General features: G+C 43.0%; 1 protein-coding gene across 2 annotated transcripts; it reads right to left on the minus strand.

Annotated features, from left to right (window-relative positions):
• Positions 1-2,641: 2,641 nt before the first annotated feature.
• On the minus strand, positions 2,642-26,145 carry naa15b (N-alpha-acetyltransferase 15, NatA auxiliary subunit b). Of its 2 annotated transcripts, none has more exons than XM_082537210.1 (20): positions 26,050-26,145; positions 13,314-13,398; positions 13,119-13,223; positions 11,057-11,214; positions 10,277-10,411; positions 8,587-8,740; positions 8,081-8,200; positions 7,885-7,980; positions 7,329-7,435; positions 6,920-6,992; positions 6,635-6,804; positions 6,387-6,539; positions 5,702-5,830; positions 5,373-5,586; positions 5,083-5,276; positions 4,886-4,994; positions 4,696-4,794; positions 4,409-4,552; positions 3,639-3,736; positions 2,642-3,216 (listed from the first exon to the last, which is right to left on the minus strand). In XM_082537210.1, the coding sequence occupies exons 3-20, from the start codon at positions 13,210-13,212 to the stop codon at positions 3,019-3,021; spliced, it is 2,445 nt and encodes an 814-aa protein (XP_082393336.1). In that variant the 5' UTR covers positions 13,213-13,223; positions 13,314-13,398; positions 26,050-26,145; the 3' UTR covers positions 2,642-3,018. The 2 variants fall into 2 exon arrangements, with proteins under 2 accessions (XP_082393336.1, XP_082393335.1); XM_082537209.1 differs by lacking the exon at positions 26,050-26,145 and adding an exon at positions 23,567-23,866.
• Between the last annotated feature and the right edge of the window lie 191 nt (positions 26,146-26,336).

The raw sequence follows: 26,336 nt of genomic DNA on the forward strand, positions 1-26,336 counted from the left end.
ACATTAAAACTTTATTAAAATCACAGCTTTAAGTTAAATTGGTGCTTTGGAAGTTTTCAGTGCCAACGTGATGGATTAGAGAGAAGGTCTACTTTTGTGTTTGGGGAAAAAAGGGTGTTTTCAAAGGACTTTTTCTGGTAGCATCCACACCAGGTTTTCACTCATAATTAACCAAAAACTGCATGCTTAGATTAACAATCAAACATGATTTAAAAAAAATAAAAAATAAAAATACTGATTTTTTTTCCTCCCCTAAAATAAGGTTTTCAGCTCTTAGTAACCAGATATAATTTTACCATCATCTCTATTGTTACAGTAGGAGCACTGCCATCGCACACCAAGAGGATCTCAGGTTCAGGTTTTCAATGTTCTCTGTGTGCTCGTGAAGGATATTAGGCTATTTGGTGATTTTAAATTAATGTTCTCTCTGTACTGGCCTGCGCCGCCTGCCCTCTGACAGTTGGAGTGGGTTCCACTGACCCTGAACTTCACAAGCGGTTTCAAAATAAAACATTTTAGACTACCCAAGCAAGGGAAGTCACCAGCGTGGCTATAAAATGATTTATCCCGTTTTATTAGGCAGGATTTGCTGAACATAAGTGAATGCACAAATTTCTGTCAAATACAGGGGCAAAGCCTTTAAAGCACACAGTGTGATCATGCCTGTGTGAGCAGGGAAAGGCTCCGATATAAAGTACCAGGACCTAATTCTGGGATTTTCCCTACAACACGTAAGCACTGATCAGCACAGAGAGGAAGTATAAAAGTCTGTTATCTGACAGAAGTCCGTGCGTTGTTCTGTTATTTTTGGCCATTTGATAAAGAAGTACTTTAAACTCAGTAACTTAAAACCAGCTTTTAAAAAATAAGAACTGGCCAAACAGTTTTTTTTAAACCACAGTCCTGGTGAATTTCATTTGGTACGAGGCCAAACCTGGTTGGTTAAAGTGCAGGAAAAACCCCGCACCTTCCTACTTCGTGACAGGTACGAAATCACCTTTGTTACCACTGAACTGTCTCTAAATAAAGAGGTAGTGCTGACACAAAAGGGAAACCCCTGGTGTTGGATAATCAAGCCAACACAGCAGTAACAACAACTGCAGTTTTTCTAAAGGCCACATGAGTCCACACAGACTTCTTCACGGTCGAGTTTGTGCTTGAATTTTCTGTGAATGAAATGTTTATATTGTATTCGTCCATTATTCTGTCTAAGGTAGAGACTGAGATGCCCTGTCCTTTCTCATAAAGGCTGCTGCATTAAGATCACCGACAGGAAACTCTTCCTACTCCGATTTGAAATGTTCCCACTCGTCTTTTTTTATTATTATTGGGATTTTTAACACTTGACACTATGAAGCACCATTTGAAAAATCATGAAAGCCATTTCATTTTATTTTATTGGTGAAACAGTCCTCCTGAAAATAATCACACAGAACAAAATTTTTTGCAGGCGTGTGGATTTTCCTCCAGCTCACACAAAACAGGTGCTGCACATTCTTGACGTTTGGTTACTAAGCCCGCGTCGGTGTCAGAGGGCTTCGTAACCCACTTCCACTCAAGGTTAGTTTGTTTGAAACAGCAGGTAAAACCTGGTCTTCGCGAAAGCTTTACCTAACCCCTGCAAAGAAAACACGGGCAGCTCAGGGAGGCTAACAAGCATTTTTTTCCTGTTGGTTTTAATACAAAAATCCAGAGATATCATACATCACCATCTCAGATTTCATCTTTCACATTAGAACCAAAATCAGAGGAAGAAGGGGAAGAAAAACAAGATGTGGGGGTGGTACAGAAGAAGTAAAACAGCTTCCAGATGTTTGTACGTTTACTCGCCTTTGTTCGTGTCTTACCATTTTGGCAAAGGGGGGGGGGGCAGTGGATGTTGACTTCAGACTTTCAAAGTTAGCAGAGAAGAAGATCCCTCTGAAAGCACTACAGGCTCATAAACGCCTTCACCGAAAGAGTCTCTGTACATCATGCAGATAAAACCATTTCTAAAGAGCAACAACACAAGTGACTCTGCCTCGTCTGGAAAGCACCCGGGGCCAAACTCCTGTTACTAAATGTGCTGCATAAATAAAAGTGACCGCCCGGAGGCTCCGTGTAACCGCTTCAACCAGATCCTGAAATGATTATCATCGGTAAGAGTGTCTGTGGTATTGCTTAGGTCTATCCATCTCTCTCAGAGCTATATAGAAAAGTTAAGAGTAGCTGTGTAGTTGAAACAGAACGCATCACACAATCTTTACAGTTTTTATTCTGTGCTACGAGGTGCTCCACGAGGACAGAGGGTTACGTGTTCCCATGTTGGACCTGGAACTGCGAGGGAAGCACTTTTTTTGGGGGGGGGGCGGCTTTCTCTGGCGTTTTACTTGAGTGAGCGTCACAGCAGATACAGAAACACCTGTGGTCGTCCTCAGTGTCCGTTTCAGGTAACTCTTCCCGCTCGGCTTCCTGCGGACATGTCAGAGATCAGATCCGCTCCGCTCAGTCCCCCCCATCCCCCGCCCCTCACCGACAGCCGTGTCCCATATTCATTTAGATTAGCTTTTATTTTAAAATAAGAGGAGCAGAGTATGCAACGTGTTGGGAGTCACGCCCGAGTGGTTGGCGTTATTGTTATTAATCAGAGGAAAACCAGCGCTCAGTTTCTCCCGATTCTTTATTTTCATGTTCAGCATTGCCAGCTCTGTTTTAAAAAAGTAAAATGGACACTTATCTTCTTCTTCCCCTCCCTCCTCCTTCTGTTTCCAACAAATACACAACCGCACACATGCACGCACACAAACACGCCCTCCACACACACACGCACGCACGCACGCTCGCACACACAGAGTCCTGATTTTCACCCATGTGGGAGAGAGCCGAGCCGAGCCAGGTCAGAGCTGAGCTGAGCCTGAGGACGAAACACCCATTTTTCGCTTCCTGTGTCCGGCTCTACAAAAATGGCTGCCACAGGCGTACCACAAGGCTCCGTGCTCGGCCCAGTTCCTTTTCTCATCCGCTGCTGTACCGCCGTGCTCACATCTCGTTGGCTAGCTCCTCCGTTTCCGTGGAAACGTCTCCGTTGGCAATCTTGGTGTTCTCCTCGTATCCGGGGGGCATGAAAGCTAACGTGTAGGGATAAAGCTTGTGGCACTCGGCGCGGTATGACTCTGCGTGCTCCTTACAGTCGCCCAGGGCGCCGCTGCGAAGACAGTCGAGGATCTCCGTGCAGATCTGAAGACGAGAGGACAAAGGTTAAAAGAAGCTACGTTCAGGCAGGGAGGAGTGGACAGTTTATCACAGTCACAATCCCAACTCAAAAGGAACTGCTGTACTTCCTGATGTTATTGGTTACCACAGTTTTTGTCGCAACTTCTCGATTGCGGTCGGTCCTTTGACCAACTTTTTAGGAAAACCTGTCTGGCTGGTTTCACTTCACTGAAGAAACTCGTTTGTTCTGCTCCAGCCCTTTTTCAGGTTGATCCAAGAGAGATGGATACTCTCAGCATGTGAGCCATGAGGACCTGATAGACTAACTTTTATTCCACTTTTGATATTTGCACAACAGCAGAGACTCCAGTGTGTGTTTAGCATAAGAATAGTCGTAACTGTTTCTTTGCTTCCCTCCCGTCTTCTTACATGATGCCAATACGTACCTGTATGGTTCTGTTGTTCAGGGACTCATCCAGTGCACCGGCCAGTTCTGCTGCTTTCGTTTGCATCGAGGAGTCCAGATACACCATCATCTTCGCAGCTACGGGCGGGAGAGAGAAGGTGAGTCTGAGAGAAAGTGTGTTTTTAATAATTCTACATTTTAAGATCAATCCATCGCAGAAATATTTCTGCAGCGTGAGGCTGGTCCACAAACCTTTAAAAGGCATGTTCCAGGGGTAAGTCTCTGTTTTGGGTTTCATGTTAGGACCGAGGTTGGAGTCGGGAGTTTAGTAAGGTGATTAATATTAAGGTAAGAGGCAAGGGCATGCATGATGTGAATCAGTGCCTTCACTAAGGTAGAACAGGTTGGCCATCGTCTGTGCTTATCTATCAGTCTTTAGGTGCAAAGTTTCCACAAGGGGACCAATGAGACCAACGAGCAGCAACCCCCCCCCCAAAACAAAAAAACAAAACAAAAACTGAAACCTGAAATGTCTGCTAGAGACCACCCAGCAGCTACAAAGCCCTGTGGACAGGGCTTGAAAAATTACATTTTAAGGGATCGTTGGGTGCAAAGATGAACTAAGAAGGGGGGGAAAACAAACAAACGGAGTGACATTCAAGCAAAAAACATTTGCAACAATGGAAGAAACGGCCCCCAGGTCATGTCAAATAACCTTAAATGTTTTCATGAGTACTGCTCTTCAGTGTCAATTGAACTGTTGTTGCATTAAGTACCAAAGTATTAGAAGTGAGGGTCAAAGAGACTTACCAGCCAGTCTGTGTGGTATGGAGCTGGAGTGCTTGGTGAGGTAGGCCTGGTTGAAGCTCTTAGCGTTGCTGTCTCCGAACAGCCGGGTGATCTCCTGCTTCAGCACCGTCCTGACCACCTCTGGAAGCTCCTTGCTCTCTGAAACTGCAAAGAGGGAACAGAGAAAAAGGATTATGTAAGGATGAGGTGGAGGCAGAGGAACGAAGAAGAGCAACAGCATAGAGAGGCAATTAAAACCGAGCGCTTAGGAGCATGTGCTGGTAGTTAAATAATGAATCCTCTCATACCTCCTTTAAAGAAGCGTACGAGACACTGGTGCAGCCACGGATGGTCGGGGTCGATTGCCAAAGCTCTCTTCACTGACTGGAGCATCAACAGGTATTTTTCTGAAAGGAGAACACAGTAAACGTGTGAGGCAGAAATGGGGACGAAGACGGTACTGGCGGAGTAAAAAACACATAACATGTGCGCGCCAACCTTTCCTGAAGTAGATCTCAAAGGCCAGTAGGTGGGTGTCAATCTTGTCTTTGACCAGGTGCTTGAGAGGCGTCAGGAACTTGATGGCTTCTTCCAGTGGATTTTCTACCTGTAAAAGCAAATGTGCAAAACAAAGTAAAACTCGAGTCCTAAAAACTGATAACCAGACCTTAATACTTCACGTATCAGCCACTGACCTTCACCAGCTTGTCAGGAATGAGCTCTTCTTTGGGCCCTCCGATCTCCTCGTCGTCATCCTCCTTCTTCTTTTTCTGGTTCTTGAGTTGCTTCTCCTTCTCCGCGTTCTTCTTCTCTTCCTCCAGCTGGGCCTTCTTCTGGGCTCTTCGCTGCTTGTTCCTCAGCTTTTTCAGCTCTTTGTCCGATAGGTTTGCTAGAGAAATGAAGACAAAAAGGACGGTCAGTGAAGCCCTTCCCTTGATAAGAGCCTCGTTGACTCAGAGCTGGATCTTCACTGTGCGTCTCTCACCAGTGTCCGCCTGCAGCTCTTTGCTGTCATCCGTCAGCGGATTGTCGTGGAGGCTCAGGTAGATCTGGATGGCCGTGATTGCGGCCTTGTAGTAGAACGGGTGCATCCGGAGCACATCCTCCAGCTTCAGCAGGTCCACATATGAGCGTAGCGTCATCTTCCTCATGCAGTAAGTGTGGAAATCAAACTGATCGTCCGTGATCTCCACAAAATGCTGATGAGATTAAAGAGTAAAAAAGGAACAATTTTAACACCCAGAAAGACTTTGTGGGCAGTTAGGGAGCGTGTACTTTCACACAGAGTTTAAAATCCCGTCAGAAAAGCCTCACCCTCTCGATCTCGTGGCACTTCTTCAGGGCTTCTCCAAACTTGTTCATGGCTTTGTAGGCGAGCGCGCACTCAGTCTGGAACCACATACACTGCATCTCGTTCAGGTTCTCCACTGCTGATGCTCCCTCCTGCAGAAACATGAGACATATACACATGAGCACTGGCAGTCTGACCATTACTGTACGTGTTCCATGGGGATCCATTCTTAACTGAATGCTATTGATGAGGTGAACTAACAGTGTTGAACCTATAGTCTGCATTAAAACCCTCCATGAGTCTTATAAATGCTTACCAAAGATACTTTAAAGAGGGTTATCGAGTTAACTGGTCAAGAACATTAGAATAGCTAGAATCCTGCTAATGTAGGATTATTTTAAAGCCCACAATTCTGCGTGTGCTTGACTATGGAGATGTTTTTGTTTATGGCTCACCCTCCACTTTAAAACAATGTTGGGAAATAGGCCGCTGCGATTGATCACAGTCAATTACTTTGTCATTAATCACTAGAACTTGTACGAAAAGTGGGAATCTCTCTCTCCATCAGTCTATCAGAGATCTAAAGACAGAAAGTACTCATTATGATGAGTACTGATTGTACTCATCATCATTTGCCAACATTTTGTTTTGACATTTTTAAAAGTCCTCATCGGTTGGTCAGCTGTCACTTTGCACAATTTCTCTCACCCGGGTGAACTTGGAGCACATTTCCTCGGCCTCTTTGATCATGGTCGCCTTCAGCATGTACTTGGCACACTTGGAGTTGATGAATCTGTCAGCGGTGTCCAGAGCCTGGGCCTCATCCATCCACTGGGCAGCCTCTTTGATGTTGCCAGCATGCTGCAGGAGCGAAAAAGGTCAGTCGAGAACACCACCGCAGCAGAACTACGCGTCTAAAATAGTAAACAATCGTACAAATCAGACACGCGCGCCACCTTGTAAATCTTGGCTTTGATGAGGAAGAGCTCGATGAGCGTGGGCGTGCTCTCGATGGCCGTGTTGATATATTCTAGAGCCAGTGTCTGCTGGCCGATCATGTCATAGTGCTGTGCCAGGAAGTACTGCACCCAGAGCAACGTGGTTGGAGGCTCCTCCTTACCGTCATCTGGAACAGCAGACGCTCGTTAGGGTTGGAACCAAACGACTGCAACAGCTACACAAAAACTTACAGCTGGTTTAACTTTGTCTGGTTTGTTAGGATGCTGAAATGTTTCTCTCACCGTTCTGGTTGAACATTCGGCAGCTTTTTAATGAGGTTTCATAGCCGACCACCAGTTCCTCTATAATTGCCACCTAAAAGGAAAGGAGGACAAAGTAAATATGAAGCGTGACGCAAAGGGGATTTTCAGAATCGTGCAGTTAATACAGTGACTTATTGTTCATAAATATTTCTTACAACGGTCGATGCTAATTTCATACGTTTTATACAGAGGATGAGCTGAAGGGCTTCACTGAGGCCCAGGATAAGATAATAAGGGATAATTTTTAACTCATGCAAAGCTATTCCAATTTTTTTATTTATTTATTTTAAATGTTGGAATGAGTTGGAATTGAGCCTCTTTAAGACTCTTTTGGTCCGAGGCTGTGACTGTGATTTAATTTTAGATCAGTCAGCAGGTGTGCCGTCACCTTTTCTTTGTCGTTGTACAGCGATTTGAGTGTGGTGAAGACGGGCGGGCAGCCTTTACTGAAGTTCATCCTCAGATACCTGTCCAGACACTCTCTGAACTTGTCACCTTCAGAGAAAAACAAAAAGACAAAGCAAAAGAAAATTAATCTTTACTCTGTAGTTTGATTGTTACTTTCATTGACTAATAATTTTGGCCAGTTTTCATTAACAAACTTTTTTCCCCCTGATGGAAAAAGCCGATAACTAAACAAAAACTAACATACAAGGACAAAAGCTATGATGAAATGTACTTACACTTTCATCACTAAAATGAGATGAAAATACGAAGCTTTGCAAACTATTTTGGAACAAAACAACCAACCTCTTTATATTTTAGTCACTGAATCAACTTCAGATTTAGTCTACGATAATCTTATGATACTTAGTCAACTAAATATAAACTAAAACTAAACTAATTACAGGCCTAAATTATGACTAGAGCTAAAGGGTGTTTTAGAAATATAAGTGAACACTGGCTTTATTCTGTTTGATTTAGCGGAGAAATGAGCTGCATACCAGAAAGGAAGTTGAGGGGTAGGCGGCGAGGCACCAGCCCTTTGGGAAATTTCTCCCAGGCTTCTTCAAAGATTTTGTATCTCTCCTCTACAGTACCTGAAAATAAAATAAATAAAAATCCAGAGGAATTCAGGATTTAGCTTCACCACCGATTTGGATGTTTTGGAAGTCAGCGGTGACAAGACTCGTGTCATACTTGGTTTGAGGGCCTTCTCCAGGCCGTGATAATAGGACCAGTTCTCTGGGTTCCTCTCCAGCAGACGGCGGTAGACTTCTGTTGCTTCATCCAGACGCTCCAGCTTCAACAGTAACTCTCCTACAGAAACATGAGCGCAAACACTGTTAAATCGAGATTACAAGCCAAGAAAAATCATGGCTGCCAGCAAAAACAAAACAAAAAACCCAACAAACTTCTGCTCACAGGAGTGTCAGAGACGGAAAAATTAAATCAGCCTCAGAAAAGTTTTCTAGATGACTTATTGAAGCTTGTTTGCCTTTCTCTCCTGCAGCACCTGCATTATGCCAGATTACTGATGGCATCACTGCTCCCCCTAGTGGCAGCAGGTTTTATCACACCATTAACACCATTCCACCACTGTGAATGAAATGTGCTCTTTCAATAAAGTTTTGCTTGTTTGGTGTTACTTTGGTAAAGATGTTTGCACTTCCGAAGATTAACAGAGAGACTCCGCAGTCACCCACCTCGCGTCTCCTCCACTGCCAGTTTATCGCAGATCTGCTTCTCGTAGTTGGACAGATGCTCGAGGGCCTCCTTGTGCAAACCTGCTTCTCTCAGCACCTGGTTCTGGTAGAGCAGCAGCTCGCTGTACTCGTAGTCCACTTTGTCCGGAGACGTCTGAACAGACCAGAAAAAGAACAGACCACTCTGAGTGTCAGTAACATTTTGTACCAGGCACGCATGACTGAAAACCTCCAGGAGCCGCTGTGCTTTTCAGGAAACTCTGAATTATTCAGTGTGTGTGTGCACGGTCACACCAGCTCACTGTATTACACAGATGGCACAAAGACAGGAAGCAGGCTGGTCTTATCAGGAGCACGCCAGAGTGAAAGCGAGTGAGCTCTACTGCTGTTGTGACCAATGCAGAGACGACAGAAAAAACACCCACCGGCTGCAAAGCTACAAAGCGCTCACTGTAAATCAGCGAGTCAGACACCTACAGCGTCACGAATACGAGTAAGCCTGTTACTCATCAAAGCGTGGAGCAGTGCATGGTGCCTGTAGTACACAAAATAGTTCAAAACCAAGCTTCTTTAGTGGCAGGGGTTCTCCCTTGCACAAACTTTCCATGCAGCAGGAGCTATTGGTCCACACTGGTGTGCGTCTGCGTACCGCCCCTGCTGAGTAGAAACAAACACTGCAGGAATGTGGCCAACGCAGAAACTATGGCGACGACTCCGGTGCAGTGCTTTAAAAAGCCAACAGGGTGTAGCCAAATCAGTGTGTGCTGATTGAATGACAGGAAGGTTCACCACAAAGGAGGAGAAAAAAAGTGCAAATGAGCAGCACAAACAGCAGCTGCAGTGAACAGCGTTAAAGTTCTTTGTCTTTGTGTTCTGTTTTCGCCGCAGCAGGTGGAAAGCTAAAGCATCAACAACGCCACAAGCAAATAAGATCAGCCCACACTCCGCCAGCAACTTTCAGCACAATCACAGGTTTTTAGACCGAAGGATTGTAAGGACCAGTTGGCTGTAACAGCTACTTGTACCCCTACTTTTAAGAATAGGTAAGATGGTCTCTATCAGTGAAAGTGCAACTTTTTAAAAAAAAAATTATTATTATTATTTTTTTTTTTTTTAATTCCAGTCAAAGATATTTTTGGACAAAAAAATTAAGAGAAAAACTACAAATTTTGCTTAAGGTAAGCTGTTAAGATTTATCTTGGCTTCTTGGCCAGAGCTTGTACTGAAATCTAACGCACCGACTCCAGCTGTGGCAGCTCTGAAACACTCTCTAAAATAGGTGCCTGGTCTGTGTCTGCAGTACTGGCCTCTGCACAGCTGCAGAGTCTCGACTGAATAGTCTGTGTTTGTATCATTTACGCTGTATCCCACTGGCAGAAGGTGCTACTGATGTGAGCAAGTGGCCACTCTATTTAAAACTGCAACATCAGCGGCCTCCAGTGCATCCCCCTCAGCCTCCTAGCAGATGCACGTATGGTATGAATGTCAAAGTCCAAGGTGACTTCCTTCTCCAGTTCTTGCATTCACAATACTGTCAGAAAGTGTGACCTCTGACCTTGGCGCTGAGATCACTGAAATTCAAACTGAAATTCAGGCCAGCTGCACGACAGGGTGACAACAAAACTGACAACAACTGAAAGTCATCTCCTGGTTCGGGTAAGAGAAATGCGAAACTGTCGCTGTGTCTAACCTGTTGTGTTTTCCTGAATTCCTCAATGATCTTTGCTGCCATCTCATAGTCTTCCAGGAGGTGATAGGCGATGGCATAGCCGATCCAGGAGGCCCGCTGGGCTGGACGCAGCTGCAGCAGCTGGTACCGTGTCTCCTGGAGAAAGACAATGTGCCAGCATTGAGTTCATTTGATATCAGGTGGAAAAATTCTACGTTCCCTATAAGCCCACATTATCTCAAACGTGAGGCAGTGCTGGGAAGATAAACAAAGAGAAAGTGATTGTGCTGACTCATGGTAGTGACACCAGGATGTTGCTAGCTGGCTCAGGGAGAACTAAAATTAACACCTAATACACTCCGAGTGGGAGCCCCTCCCTGTCCTCTCATCCATATTTTTTAATCCTTTCAGCCAGACTTTCCTCTTGCCATTTCATACCTCTCACTATAAAAGCATCTAAATCCCAGGAGAGCTGTTCTACATTGTGAAGACTGACTGCAACCTGATATCTGGATGCTGATTCGCCCAGTCCTCTCTAATTCAGAGCCATACTGCGTCCTGGACGAGGCAGGGCGACAGATGGAAGTGTGTGCTTCCCTTCAGGAAAGTTCTTTCCCCACTAACTGAGGACTGTTTTTGTTTTCCTTTATAAAAAGTTTACTGATTTTTTAAAACATGCCTCTGCCAACAGGATTTATCTCCTGTGGCCAAACGTTTCATCAAAACCTCCCAGCTTTTGATTAAGAACATGCAACATCTCTCAATTACTACTTAAAGAGACACAATCCCCCTCTGACTCACCCTGTAGCCCTCCAGGTCCCTCATCTGGATCTGCAGCAGGGACAGGTCTCGGAGGATCTGCAGGTTGTCCTTGTCCCACTTGAGAGCGTTGCGGTAACACTTGATGGCCTCATCGTACTTCTTGTCCGAGCGCTGGAGTAAACCGTACACATGCCAGCCTGGTACGCAAGGCCAGTTAAGGAAGATGCACAATTTGTATGATGCTATCAAATGAAGTACAGAAAAGGGGAGAGGGGTTCAATGAGCCTCTTCTCTTGTGGTTGAACTGAAGTGATGTGATCTTTTAAGAAGCTGCTTTCAGAGCGAAAGGATCTCAGAAGTGCTCACTTCTCAGGAACGAGGCACCTTCCTGCATTTTCTGTTATATGAACTCTGAAGCCTTGTAATAGCTAAACACTAGTTATGCATCATGTGGTCTTTCCTTTACTTGCAGCCCTGTGTCATCCTCTTCATTGTGTTGCTGTGTGGTGGGAGCCATTGTGATGCCACCATGTTTCATTTCGTATGATTCATTTAAAACCTTCACTGATGATTTCTGTGTCCTTGTTTTGTTCCATCAGAATATCCACATTTACAAGAATGTTGACACGATAGTGAAAGTAGACTTTGTACGAGTAATTACATGTATATCAGTTTAAAATCAACAGGGAGACTAAATGAGACGTGTTTGGTTGTGTTTATAGATGTTGCTCAAATGTAAAAATAAAAACTTTGTCCCCAGTTTGAAGCACCTTCGACATACAAGCACTTCTGGCTTAAACTGTGAAGAGTAATTGTTATTCTCACGCCATTTGTCATCAAACTTGCTTCTTACCCTTTCCGTAGTCCAACAGCTGCACTGCTGGGCCAACATGGACCTCACATAAGATAAAGTGCATCTTATTAAACTTCTGTTATCTTTAACCAATTTTCCCCACAAAAATTTAAGTGTGAGGATTTAATAAAACAGGCTGCACTGAATGATCTACATTGAGACACACAGCAAAATTATATTTAAGCTACTTTAATACTTTTAGTTTAGAAAAACAACTTTAAAAGCTGTGTTTTTAATGGCTGCTTCTGGTGCTGTATTCATGTGTCCCAACAATCCACGAACATTAGGAGCTGGACCAGTAACTGTAACCTACACTCAAAGGTCTCTGAATACTGGGACATTTCCTATCCTTCTGCAGGAGCTAAAAAAAGATCCTTAAATAGAGTTGTAACAATTATGGCTTCTACAGTTCCTCCTGCGCAAACAAAGGGGGGGGGGAGAGGCTATTACCTCCAACAGTAGCTAACTATGAAGCTGTTCATGCTGTTCAAAAATCATCTCAACGCTGTGTTCAACATGGGTCGAACACAAAGTAAAAACTACTAGCACTAGCTGCTGTGCTGCCAAGTCTAAATCCTGTGTAAACAGTGTTTTGATGAAGTTTTTATCTGGCACCACAGAAACTAAAGCAGGGAGAGGCAAATCTAAAAGGCTAGTAAGAGATAAATCCATAAAACAGGATACTGTTTCTGAGGCTGTTCAGGCTTCATCTCCAATGTGGCTGAACATGATTATTCTAAAAACTGATTAATGACAAAGCAATGATCTAAATGAACTACCAATCATAATTATGAGCTTATGCAACGCATAACTCCGTGATTTAAAATCCTGATGTGTTGCAAAGCCTCAGCTATTTTAAAAGAACACACTTTTTTTTTTTTTTTGCATACGTGCACCAAAGTACGCCCTCTGAGGGACGGAAACATGCCCTGGATACTGACTTACTGTGGAAGCTAAAGAGATAGCAGTGTATCTGCAGAGAGCTGCTCTGTCTTGACTTTAGGCAGGGTTTAGGTTCAGATAGACCTCATCCACCAGCAACGTGCACAGACTTCACTCTCTGCAAGAGAATCACAGAGAGAATGTGCTGACAGTGCTCCACCGAGAGCAGAGCTCTTCTACACAATGTGAGGCACCTCAAGGTCCTTTTAGCATCCCACACACACACACACACACACACACACACAGCTAATAGTTCAAAGCGACAGCTGCTTAACCCAGAGGATGCAGTGCTGTCTATAAGGATACAGACATGGCTCTTGAGGTCATTGCGCAGGCCTCTCCTCACCAGGTCGTATGCCTCCTCCTTCTTCCCCAAACAGTTCAGGGTCAAGCCCTTCATTGCCAGGGTCTCTGCAGCAAGAAAAGGATGCAGTAGATGGTGAAAAATACATTTAAGAGAAAAAGAAAAATTCTCCATACAGCTACATTTTTGCTGCTTACCTCCATGCTCAGCAAACTTGGGGTTGGACAGGATTTGTTTGCAGAACTTGAGCCCATTTCTGTATTGTTTGTGTTCGTAACATCGCTGCGAGAGGAAGGACAGAGAAATCGCTTTAGGCCAAAGTGACTTTTAAACAGGTCAGCGGGTCAAGCCCGTGTTCTGGGTCTCTGCTCGTTCTTCTTTTGCATCTATTTACTACCAACTGCCTTCATCCAGGAAATGGATTTTTCAACATTGCTAAGACACATTATACTTTAATAAAACTGAACAACACATTTTTTTCCAAAGTCTGCAAGTAATCAGTGTCGCCCAAAATAATCGTGATTAAGATTCTTGGACCCAATCATATGCACGTTCCTTTTTCCCCCTAAACAGAAACTTCTGGCGCCGTCCCCAAAGCCGTTTTAATCAACGCCAAAGAAAAATCATGAGAATTTTGAGTAATTTAAAATGCAAATGTGCTTAATCACAGACAGCGATTGAACATGCAGCACATAAACATGAAGTATAGTGTCCAACTTCCAGCACTCAACTCTCCTCTTATCTACAGCTGCTATATTTTACACACACGCCGGCTCAGCTGGCTAAGCTGCAGTGTTTTAGACTTTTATCGCCCGCAGTGCGAACGCTCGTCAGGAAACGCCGTCAGTTACAGCCCAGATTCTCCCGGTGGCTTTATCAGTAGTACATTACAGGCCTGCCGATACTCGTGACACGTGCCTTTGCGTTGTTCAAGCACCGGTGCAGGTCCGTATCACCCATTCCAGGTATCAGAGAAAACAAACAGTCCCCACAACAACAGGAAAACCAGTATGCCTTTCTAGCCCACAGCAAAACTTCTCTCCTGTTTTCTTTGCACGTATTTTAATTCAGCTAATTTAAAAAAAGAAAAAGAAAAAAAAAAAGCCGTTGTAAAGGCTATTACAACTAAAGTAAACCAGTCTTTACTTCAAAGACACTGTTAGCCTGCTTCTCTTCGCTGATAAAGTCCACACAATAAAACTGTCTGAGTTTGACTATAAGCACAAGTTAAATGACCAATCGGAGAGAAAGTTTGAAGTCACATGAGGCTAAAGCTTCTATTTAGTGGGTATACTGATGGTCTTTTATTATTTAAAAAAAAAAAGAAAAAAAAAAGCCAACCTTCTGGAAATAGAAAACGGGGGCCAAAAACATAGCTGCTGCAGCACTATTCAGTACAAAGATTATATCATAGCATGCAAACTTCAAAAGGACGGTTCACCAGTTGCCATACATTTAATAATTCCTTTCAGATAAGAAAAATCAACAAGGACTCTAAAAAAAATTTACTTTTTAATTCACAAATCCAACTGTACAGCTGTTTATCTTTACCCTGTAACACCTGTTTAATACTGACAGCGATGCTTTCAGTGCTTTATAATGTAGGAATTGACTTTAATCAGTTGAATAATAGTGATAAATAACACAAGCTCATCGCAGTCCAATTTGCATTTACTGCCATCTACTACATACAGTGGGGCAAAAAAGTATTTAGTCAGCCACCGATTGTGCAAGTTCCCCCACTTAAAATGATGACAGAGGTCAGTAATTTGCACCAGAGGTACACTTCAACTGTGAGAGACAGAATGTGAAAAAAAAAATCCATGAATTCACATGGTAGGATTTGTAAAGAATTTATTCGTAAATCAGGGTGGAAAATAAGTATTTGGTCACCTCAAACAAGGAAAATCTCTGGCTCTCACAGACCTGTAACGTCTTCTGTAAGAAGCTTTTCTGTCCCCCACTCGTTACCTGTATGAATGGCACCTGTTTGAACTCATCATCTGTATAAAAGACACCTGTCCACAGCCTCAAACAGTCAGACTCCAAACTCCGCCATGGCCAAGACCAAAGAGCTTTCGAAGGACACCAGGAAAAGTATTGTAGACCTGCACCAGACTGGGAAGAGTGAATCTACAATAGGCAAGCAGCTTGGTGTGAAAAAAAAATCAACTGTGGGAGCAATCATCAGAAAATGGAAGACATACAAGACCACTGATAATCTCCCTCGATCTGGGGCTCCACGCAAGATCTCATCCCGTGGGGTCAAAATGATCATGAGAACGGTGAGCAAAGATCCCAGAACCACACGGGGGGACCTGGTGAATGACCTGCAGAGAGCTGGGACCAAAGTAACAAAGGTCACCATCAGTAACACACTACAACGGCAGGGAATCAAATCCCGCAGTGCCAGACGTGTTCCGCTGCTGAAGCCAGTGCATGTCCAGGCCCGTCTGAAGTTTGCCAGAGAGCACATGGATGATACAGCAGAGGATTGGGAGAATGTCATGTGGTCAGATGAAACCAAAGTAGAACTTTTTGGTATAAACTCAACTCGTCGTGTTTGGAGGAAGAAGAATACTGAGTTGCATCCCAAGAACACCATACCTACTGTGAAGCATGGGGGTGGAAAAATCATGCTATGGGGCTGTTTTTCTGCCAAGGGGACAGGACGACTGATCCGTGTTAAGGACAGAATGAATGGGGCCATGTATCGTGAGATTTTGAGCCAAAACCTCCTTCCATCAGTGAGAACTTTGAAGATGAAACGAGGCTGGGTCTTCCAACATGACAATGATCCAAAACACACCGCCCAGGCAACAAAGGAGTGGCTCCGTAAGAAGCATTTGAAAGTCCTGGAGTGGCCTAGCCAGTCTCCAGACCTCAACCCCATAGAAAATCTGTGGCGGGAGTTGAAAGTCCGTGTTGCTCGGCGACAGCCCCAAAACATCACTGCTCTCGAGAAGATCTGCATGGAGGAATGGGCCAAAATACCAGCTACTGTGTGTGCAAACCTGGTAAAGACCTATAGTAAACGTTTGACCTCTGTTATTGCCAACAAAGGTTATGTTACAAAGTATTGAGTTGTATTTTTGTTATTGACCAAATACTTATTTTCCACCCTGATTTACGAATAAATTCTTTACAAATCCTACCATGTGGATTCATGGATTTTTTTTTTCACATTCTGTCTCTCACAGTTGAAGTGTACCTCTGGTGCAAATTACTGACCTCTGTCATCATTTTAGGTGGGGGAACTTGCACAATTGGTGGCTGACTAAATACTTTTTTGCCCCACTGTACTACCCGTCTGAGCCAGGAAAAGCCTGAAAAGATACAAACGTGTGGTCATGCTGCTCAGTGGAACTGCGCATTTAAACACCTTGAACAACAGATTTTTGGTCAGTCAACACTTAAAAGTTGTAGTCATAAACTACCACAGTCTCCCTGTATTACTGCAGCAAAACATATCAGACATAGTTCTGAGCATCTACGATTTCCTTCCAAAAATATTAAAAACTAGCTACGCTGGTTCTACATTTCCAATAAGCAAGCAGATGCTCATTCAGCAATAAACCCCCTCTGTTTTTAAGCTGGTGGTCAGAGGAGACTGTGTGTTTGTGAGGGAGGCAGGAAGAGTTAAGCTGGCAGATGGCATTGCGTTGTACCACCAGCAGCTCCACCAACAGTGAAAAAAAACAAAACAAAACCCCAGAGATGACGTCAACATCACATATGGGTGCCAAGGTTGGTTACGAAATTAAGCAATCCACTGTTGAACTATGGGGATAGTTACACCACCAGCTGAGATGTGGAGCTGGAGGACAGAAAGAAAGAGGCTCAGGTCCTGCCTGCGGCTGGAGTGTAAGGCTCCATCTTCTTATTGTACTCTGGAACAAAAGAATAGCTGTTCATGGCTGTAAGACAGTCTTCAAGGTAATCCTGCATAAATATGAGTTCAGGTTTGTTTTCATTAAGGTATACTGAGACCATGTAAATGAGCCCATATATGGCAGCGTGCTTGTTGTGGATCTGTATGCATTACTTACTCTTCGTGCTGGAAGTGGAAATTAAATAAACCACCTGATGTCTCGCTACTCTCTTCACCCGTGTCCAGATGTGCACATATGCAGCTCCACTTTTTTGTCTGTGCTGCCACACAAAGGACACTCAAACTGTGTTCAAGGTTACAGAATGTCATGCATCTGTCCTGATGCATGCTCAATCACTCAGGTAAGGAAATCCCAAAAGTTGATTCTGTTCATCTGGACGTAGCAGAGGGAGAAACGTTTCATTGCTCATCCAAGTGACTCTTCAGTCTCCGCTGACTGCAGGTTTCCTCAACCTAATAAACGGTACATTTGCATAATGAGTGAAACTAGGCCTCCTTGACTCCGCGCTCAAACCAATGTTCCTCCCTGTCCAGGATGTGCACATCCTCATCATTGAAAGAGTGTCCACTGGCCTGTAGGTGTAAATAGACTGCAGAGTCCTGGCCTGACGAGGTAGCTCTTCTGTGTTGTGCCATCGGCTTAACCAGAGGTTGTTTGGTTTCGCTGATGTATAAATCACGGCACTTAACAGCTTTTACTATATTACTCTTTTTGTGTTAAGGGACCCGATACTTTTGGTGGACCAATTTTGGTGCACCGCGTTTTTGGGTTTGAAAGCCACAGAGACTGTGTTTAGAGAAAATGCGTCTCAGCTGTTCCAATACTCCTGACACATTCAGAGGGTTTTCCTTTAGGCACCAGTTGTCCTTTTTCTCTCCTGGAGCTTTCTTTAGGTGCCTCCATGTAGTGCACCTCTGTGGCACCTCATAGCCCAGTGCTAAACACATTGTCAGTCCTTTGTTTAATAAATCCATTTAAAGAACATGCAGCAGGCCCAATTACTGAGCTCGCTGCCTGTGAGTAACTTTGTTCTTTAACAATCTGTTTATTCACTGCAATGATCAACGTGATGATTACCCAACATCACTCTCTTGATTTAAGATAAAGGCACAGGGGACTTTAAATGAACATGATATGAAATGCTCGTGCTTCCACTGGCACTCAAAGTTGAAATTCTGTTGACTTTCGTTGTCCGAGCACAGGATCCGAAATTCAGTTTGCCAATACATGACACAACCCTACTTAAAATGAACAGTAAGCGAGAGCACTGAAGCCTGAAACACACCCGTGTGGATCCTGCCTTCATTTGTTTTACTGCACTTTTATTTAAGGATCAACAGTGCACCATCCCTCATTATCAGGTCATGTAAAAGAGGCAGATCTGGTCTGCAGTCTGAGTTCTGAATGACCGCTTTCCTGCCACAACACATGTGTACAATGCAAAAACCTGAAGCCAAGCTTCATTTAATTCAATATTCTAACATATGTTGTGTTTTTACTGCAAGTCTAAATGAGATGCTAAATATTGTCTCGTCAATTACCAATAATCAGCAACGCTGGTTTAATTGTAGAACAACAAATCCAAATGACAGCGTCTTGTGCTCTACATTGTCATTTCATAAGAGCTAACTGTCCCTCTAGGAATATTTCCCAAAGTTTCCTCCAAGTGAAACTGGAGTGGAAGTTATGATTTCTCTTCCCTGGAAACCCAAAAGAGAAGGAAGAGGCATGTAACACAAGCCAGAGTGAAGAACACAATGTTTGGTATGTATTTAGAGAAATAATATCAAGAATGCATTAGGTCAATGCCAGACTCAAGTGGGTATTAATCAATGAGCAGTGCACACCGGTAAAAAGTAAAGTACACTGAGTCACTGTTAAACTGTGTCTGCTGGTTCTCTCAGTCCTTTCTATATAAAACTACATTTTAAATGATTCATTTTTAAATAATTATGATCCGTTGACACAGACAATAAGTAATCAGTCCTCTGAGATAATACTGTGTGTGCTTCATATAAATTTAGAAGCATTAAGACCATCAGCTGTGCTATCAAGAATACTCTCTGCCACCACCAGAGAAGTCAGTCTCAGCTCTAAGCTGCACAGATCGCTGCAAGAAGTCCCCAGTACCAATGCTAGATTTCGATTAGACATTTCAATGCATAGTTTGATTATTTCAGATCAAAATCATGGTGGAACGGAGGACGTGAAAATGAAAGCCCAACTCACAGGAGTTCATGTCAGTAGTGACTTCTCACTCAGTGCTGGGGTGTGAACTCACTTTATCATCACAGACAGAGCCCTCAGAAAAAACACCAATCATTAGTAATCCCGCTAAAACTTAATCTTTCCTTTAAACTCAAAATATTACCTATAATAAAGCCAAAGAGGCTTAGACAAAGTTTAAAGTTCAGCAGTTGGTTGAACTCCATGTTGCTCACAAACAACTTATTAATTTAGCCTGATGTAATTAGTGAAAAATTAGAGGATGATATCAGCTGAACAGCTGAAACAACTTGCCTGGCTCTTTACTTTCTTCATGCTCTAATTGTTCAGTCTTTTTTTTTTTAAATACATGTGAAATGTCTCCCAGGTTTTTACTCAGCTCTTCACCACACACAGCCATGTCTTTCACAAATGCCCGGTGGAGATATACAAACGTCTCTGCTCCAATTTCAAATCAAATCAACAGACATAAACGCCCTCCTTCTGTTTTCGCTCGTTTAAAGATGATGGATGAAGCTGGTCACCACACACTTTTATTTCATATAGGGCAAAGATTTGAGGGAGATTTTACTATGAATTAGAGCGATATGACCAAAAATATTTATCACCATATACATTTGAAAATTTGCGATAACGATATAACTGACGATATAATTGACACTAGACAAAATACTTTACAACTCCACAACTTTATTAGTGCCAAATTAGTGTATTTTCACTTAAACAAGCAGCTGTTTTCTATGTGCATTAAAGCTATATAAAAATTTAACAGTGCAAACGCAAATTCGTTGCTGACAGTTTAACCAAAAGGCATTTCCAGTGGAAATTGGCCGACATATCCTCAGCATAACCATGTATAATAACCGCAAAACTTAAAGAGGTTATACACACACAATACGGTAATATTATGTTGAAGCACAGTACGTATCACTCCGCGAGGATCCTGCCTACAATAGCCGTAATGCTCCGACAATCCATCAAGCGGTGCGGGTTCCTAGCTTAGCAAAGTCGTACTAAAGCATTTGACAAATTCTCGAGCGCCGTGCACATAAAATCGTTTCGAGGTCAGTAAACACAACCAGAATTCATACATAAGGCACACGGGATTATAAGGGGCACTGTCGATTTTCAGAAAAATCAAAGGATTGATTTTAAGTGTGCCGTATTTTCCAAAAAAACATGGTAATAACGACGGCCCGCTAGCATGCGCTACCAAAAATAGTGCTTTGTTGCGTTTCTGACGGACGAAAGTTAAACCAGTTCCACACCACTGAAGTTGCAGCATTTTTACAAACCAATTCTGGTTCATCCGTTTCATTTAACGATCGCTTTCGCCCTTCTCATTCTCCGCCATGCTTTTTCCGCCATGTGCGTATGAAAACAAAGGCACTGCGCATGCGCGCTTTACCCATATTCTATCACGATATTTCATTTTCTTATCGTTGCCCAACATTATACCGGTATTACCGTGAACGGTATGATATGGCCCAGCCCTACTATGAATCTTACAGACCAATATAAACGTAATGAATTAATGGGGCATTAATCTAAATATATACTTGATTTGTGACCTACATATCATGTAATTGGAGGACAGAGCAAGAAGAGCTGTAAGAGCATCTCCCCTTAGTTTGACAACCCTAGAAACCCTTTTATCCACATGTCTCGTGGCTGAATGCATCACAGAACAACACACACAGCAGTTTATGGACCTGAAAAGTGCAGCTAAGTTATAACAGCATAGATAGTACAACAAATACATGTGCTTGCCGCTGCTTTTTTTCTCCTTCCTGTGATGCACTTGTTAGATGGATTGCACTGCCCTGCAAATTCAAAAGCATTAACAGGACAGCTGATGAAAACCACCATTACATTAAGATTACCGGTACAGGGCCCACTGTTAGGTGAGGCAGGAGGAGAGCAGCGTGTTTGTGAATCCTGAAACCACAAAATGGAAACGTATCCACCTCAACTGTCAATCAAAAGCAGACGACTGCCAACTTCCAATAATGCACTTGGGAATTCACTCTGGGAAAGCAATAATAAAGAGAGGTGTGGTCTGCTCCTGGCTATAGCCAGAGGGGGACAAAGCTTGCATCACATCTCTGCGGCAGGAAGAGTAATAATAGTAATTTCATTTTCTACAACTCCACCAAATGATTTCAAAGTCCTTGTTAACTCTGAAAAAGACGTAAAGTTCACCTGGTTCTATTATAGAGTTTTTGTTAAAATGACGTTCGCAGTATGTGAAATGTTTACAGAGATTGTACAAAATTAAAGACCACTCAAACTGAAAAGCAATTCAGGACTGCACAAAGTATAACAAGAATGTTTCTGCTTGTTATGTGATGACGTAACTGCTGTTGCTAAATCAAGCTTCTACTGTGCTGGATGAGGCTCTTACTGTCTCGCTATCTCTCTTTTAAAATCAGGCTGAGCTCCTCGTTTTAGGCCTCTTCTGCCTTTTATTAGCATCATTTAAAAAGCAAACATTTGAACATTTCAGAATAGAATCAATGTTGGACCAACTAAGACTTCCGTTGGGGAGCAGGACTTTTTCATAGCAAGTTATCCAGATCACACAATATCAATGACTGAACCTCGTCTGGCGGATGGGATCATCTCACCAAACTTCAGTCTCTTGGCTGAAGTTTGGTCAGTTTCAGTCTTAAATTAAATCCAAGTGTTATAGCGGAGCTATGCATTCTTTTCTTCTGCAAATAATTAAGTCAGAACATTGTATTTAACCTAAACACAATCCTCTTTTTATGGAGGTCAGAGTGTTAAAGACGCACTGATATTTTTATTGGAGAAGAAAGAAACCGGATTGTCTGTAACTCTCTGCAGTGCCTGAGTGTTTGTTTTCTTTTGGGTAATGAAGGTGAATTTGGACCTGGCTCATGACATCAAAGTTAACAAGCAAACACTGAGTCTGTTGGTGGAAGATTTTCTGTTAACTATTTCCTACCTTAAGAAAGATCCAAGTATTTATACTACTAGTTACCTAAATTAAGAGTTTTTGCACAACTTCTACATTTTTTTTAAAATATGGAAAGTATGTAATGTCAACCGATTATCACCAGTTCCATGAAAGGCTAAACTCCCACTGAGGAATGCAACACGTACAGCCACTAACGTCTCAAGTTCAGGTGCAAGTCCCACAGGTTTGTTTTCTGTGCCAGAGCTATAGGGACTGCCAATACTCAGATAAAGAGCCGCTAAGTCCCAGCTGAGCCCCTGCCTTTTAAAACAATGATGTTTATCAGATCCAGTTTGTGACGCTGAAGTGCTCACTGCCCACAAGTCCCCACAGTTCCTGGAAAGTGCGTTGCTAGATGCCCATGCAGCACTGTTTAGTGGTACACACCGCCAAGCACCAGGCATGGTGGCGGGGGGGGACTAGTTTGGCATGCAGCGCACAGAAAGTTAACCGCACTTCCTGAAAAATACTGTGACAAGCCTTAACTCACACTTGTTCAGCTACACGTGTGGCCCACGTAAAACTGCCCGCAGATAGGACATGAACAACCCAGCAACACGGGAGAAAGGGAGGGATGGATCAGTAGCTCAGCAGGCCTGGGGCGGCTACAGATTTGCTGACACGGCCACACCGGTACTCCCCGGACTTCCAGTGGCTTTCACACATCATACACATCTACGTCGGCCTATGCGAGCCTCTAAGGTTCATCATGACGGAGCCTGCAGGCCCCCACAACTCAGAGAGTGCTACTGACATTTGTTTAGTGCCTCACATACCAAGATATCTAGCTCGGTAGAGTTAGCCGATTAAGTAACGCCAGGTGGCCTGCAAGCACGTTACTTTGTCAGATGGCACACATCTGACCAACTAAACACAATCCGGCTAAGAAGACAGCAGCTATGCACGCAGCCAGGAACTAAAATGCCACAACATTCACAAAACTGAGTGAGAAGCTAAGTAAGTGCAAGCTAATTCAGCAGCACACACGGCTAACGGGCTAGCTGCCGCTGAAAGGAGCATTAACGTGCTTTTCCCAGTGCTAAGGCCTGTCGCAAATGAACCACAAATACCGACAATTTAATCCAAAATCCAAATGTTTGTAGTGCAATTTAACCACACTGGAAGCATATATCGGAATAACATCAAAGTCATGAACAACCATTCTGGCTTTGTACCGCAGTGACAGCGCACATCAGGGGCCGGGCTAGCCGAGCTAACCCCATTCAATGATGCCATTTTGCTAACAGGCTAAGCGCTACCAGCCGGAGAGCTCCGGTAAGAGCCGGACTGCCGCCAACAGAGCTCCAAACTCGGCTGCCGTCGCTGTGCAGCACCTTAAAAACCAACTCACCAGGATCCTCTTGAAGAGAGCGTTCTCTTTCGGCGGTAAAGTAACTGTCGGCATGGTTGCAGGTGAGATCAGTTTCCCCCCTCGACCTCAGCACATGTAGCTAAAGTTAGCCCGGGTAGTCAAGACGAGTTGAGTGATTGTTTTTTAGCCCTGGCTCGCCCGCTTCGGCCGCTCCGCTCGATTGCTCCGTTTTCTCTTTTCACTCACTTCCTCCTCACATTGACGGAAGCTCCGACAGCTTCCAAAATGGCGGGGAAAGAGAGTTCAGGTGGACTGATCATGACATATTTGAGATAAATAAAATGAAAAGTGTCGTTTAAGTATCCTTTAATGCATAAGCCAGATAACAGTACTTGGGCCATTCTACAGCTTCACGTAAAGTGAAAAATACCGCTGAGCACCTTATTATAAAGAAGAATTAAGAAAGATAAAGGACAAGGGAATAAAATAATAAGATAGGACAAATATTTAAATCTATAAACAGAGCTGCTTGTGAGATGTAGTGCAATGGCCAACAGAGATGGGCAGTAAAGCGTTACTGTAATCCGATTACTTTTTTCAGGTAATGAGTAAAGTAAGGGATTACTATTGCAAAAACGGTAATTAGATTACCGTTACTTTCCCGTAGGAACGCTGGGTTACTAAAACCGTGATTTTATTTTATTTTTTTGCAAGAATGTCTCATGACCGTGAAGTAAGCCAGTGCAATGTTCGTGACAACAGCTGTGTGCTGTGTCAACAATGGATAATATATTAAGTGCGGGAGAGAGTATGAGCATGCTGTGTTTCTGCTGTGTTTCACTTGCATCTATTTGAAAGACTGAGTGTAAACACAAAAAAATATTTTATTTTATGTGCTGGAATGTGCAGAAAATAGGTTTAAATGTTAAACAAATTTCTTCCAGTCAGAGAATGTTACATATAATTAAATTTTTGCTTGATGCATAAAGTTAAAAGATTCAAACTAATAAAACACGTTTTAAAAAGAGACTTTTCCATTTGATTACATTTTGTATGATGGATTATGCAGAAAAAGTAGAACTGGGCTGACAGATCTATCGCTTTATCACCTATTCAGTTTGTAAATCGTGTTTTTAAAAAGTAACTAAGTAATTAATTACTTTTGAAAATAAGTAATCAGTAAAGTAATGGGATTACTTTTGGGGGAAGTAATCAGTAATTAGTTACTGATTACTTTTTTCAAGTAACTTGACCAACACTGATGGCCAACAGGTTTGACAGTAGTTCAAATGGTTGCAGTATTCGAATATAACATTTATAAATCCAATTTTTTTGTTTTGATTTTGTTGGCATGTCTCTGATAGCTATTAAACTGTTGTTTAACATCAACATATTTTAAAGAACGGAAATTATACTGCAAGTTGTGTCCCACACCACATGTGCAACCCTGTTACCAAAACATATTTAGTCTGGAAAAGGAAGAGTAGCGTGACAGCTACACCAAAAGTCAGCGCTCTTTTATATATTTTGTATTTTTCCATTGTTGCCCAATTAGATTGAAGGTGTCACTCTAAAGAGCAACCCTGTATCCCATGTTACCGAAAGAAGACAAATTAATTAAAAAGTTTCCTTCTTTTGTTTCTGTAACTACATTTATCCTTGACTTTCACAGTCATTTAAAATATGTGCTAAAATTACCCCCCAAAAGCCCCCAAAGCACTTTCTAGTACAAGTTTTCATTCACCCATTCACACACAGATTCATGCAGGGCTTTTATCTAGACCTCAGCACACATATCACAGGTACCTTGGGGTTCAGAATATTGCCCGAGGAGCCTTTGATACAGAAAGAAGAGTCAGGGATTGATCCAGTGACTTTACAATATATAGATGATCTTCGCTGCCACCCGAGCTGCAGCCACCCATAACTGAGATATGTAACGAAAATGTAAATATTTTCCAAATGTTTTGGCAACTTACAAGACAAAAAGTACAGTATTCAACAGAGCTGGGAAATTGGACTAGTATGTTAGCTCTTGGCAAGCCCAAGTCCTTGACTGGTGTTTGTTGTTGTTTTTAGATCAATAAAAACTTTTTTGTGATTTTGAGTTCTGATTTTTGTCTCTTTGAGGATTTGACTCAACCTGTAGAAGGCAGTTGCTGAATGGTACACAAAGTGTTGCTTCCTTCCTGTTTTTGCTTTGGCAGTTTAAAATTTTTGTCACGTATGTTGGTTGGTGTGTTGCATAGTTAATGCTTTAGATCAGGGGTGTCCAACTCCAGGCCTCAAGGGCCGGTATCCTGCAGGTTTTAGATCCTTGATTTAGTCCTTGATCCAACACAGCTGACCTTGAGGCTTGGAGTTGGACACCCCTGGTTTAGAGCAAAGGCAAAAGCACTGTGACCTACAAAGCTCTTCCAGAGTTAAATGAATCACATATTGCTATCTGTTCTCTGTCACCGCCACACCTTGTGCATGTTTACCCCACTCTTTTCATCATTTATAAGCTGCAAAGCCCTCACCTGGCTTATGTTGTTGTATGGGTAGGCAACTCCAGGCCTCAACTGCCGGTGTCCTGCATGTTTTAGATAACACCCTGGGTCAACACACCTGAATCAGATGATTAGTTGATTACCAGGCCTCTGGAGAAATTCAAGACATGCTGAGGAGGTAATTTAGCTATTTGAATCAGCTGTGTTGGCTCAAGTACACATCTAAAACCTGCAGGACACCAGCACTCGAGGCCTGGAGTTGCCTACCCCTGATATGTATGAAGGAACATAAGTGTGTTGGCACATTGGGATATGTG

This window comes from Aulonocara stuartgranti (genome assembly GCF_965226115.1).
Source record: "Aulonocara stuartgranti genome assembly, chromosome: 6".
Taxonomy (NCBI): Eukaryota; Metazoa; Chordata; class Actinopteri; order Cichliformes; family Cichlidae; genus Aulonocara; species Aulonocara stuartgranti.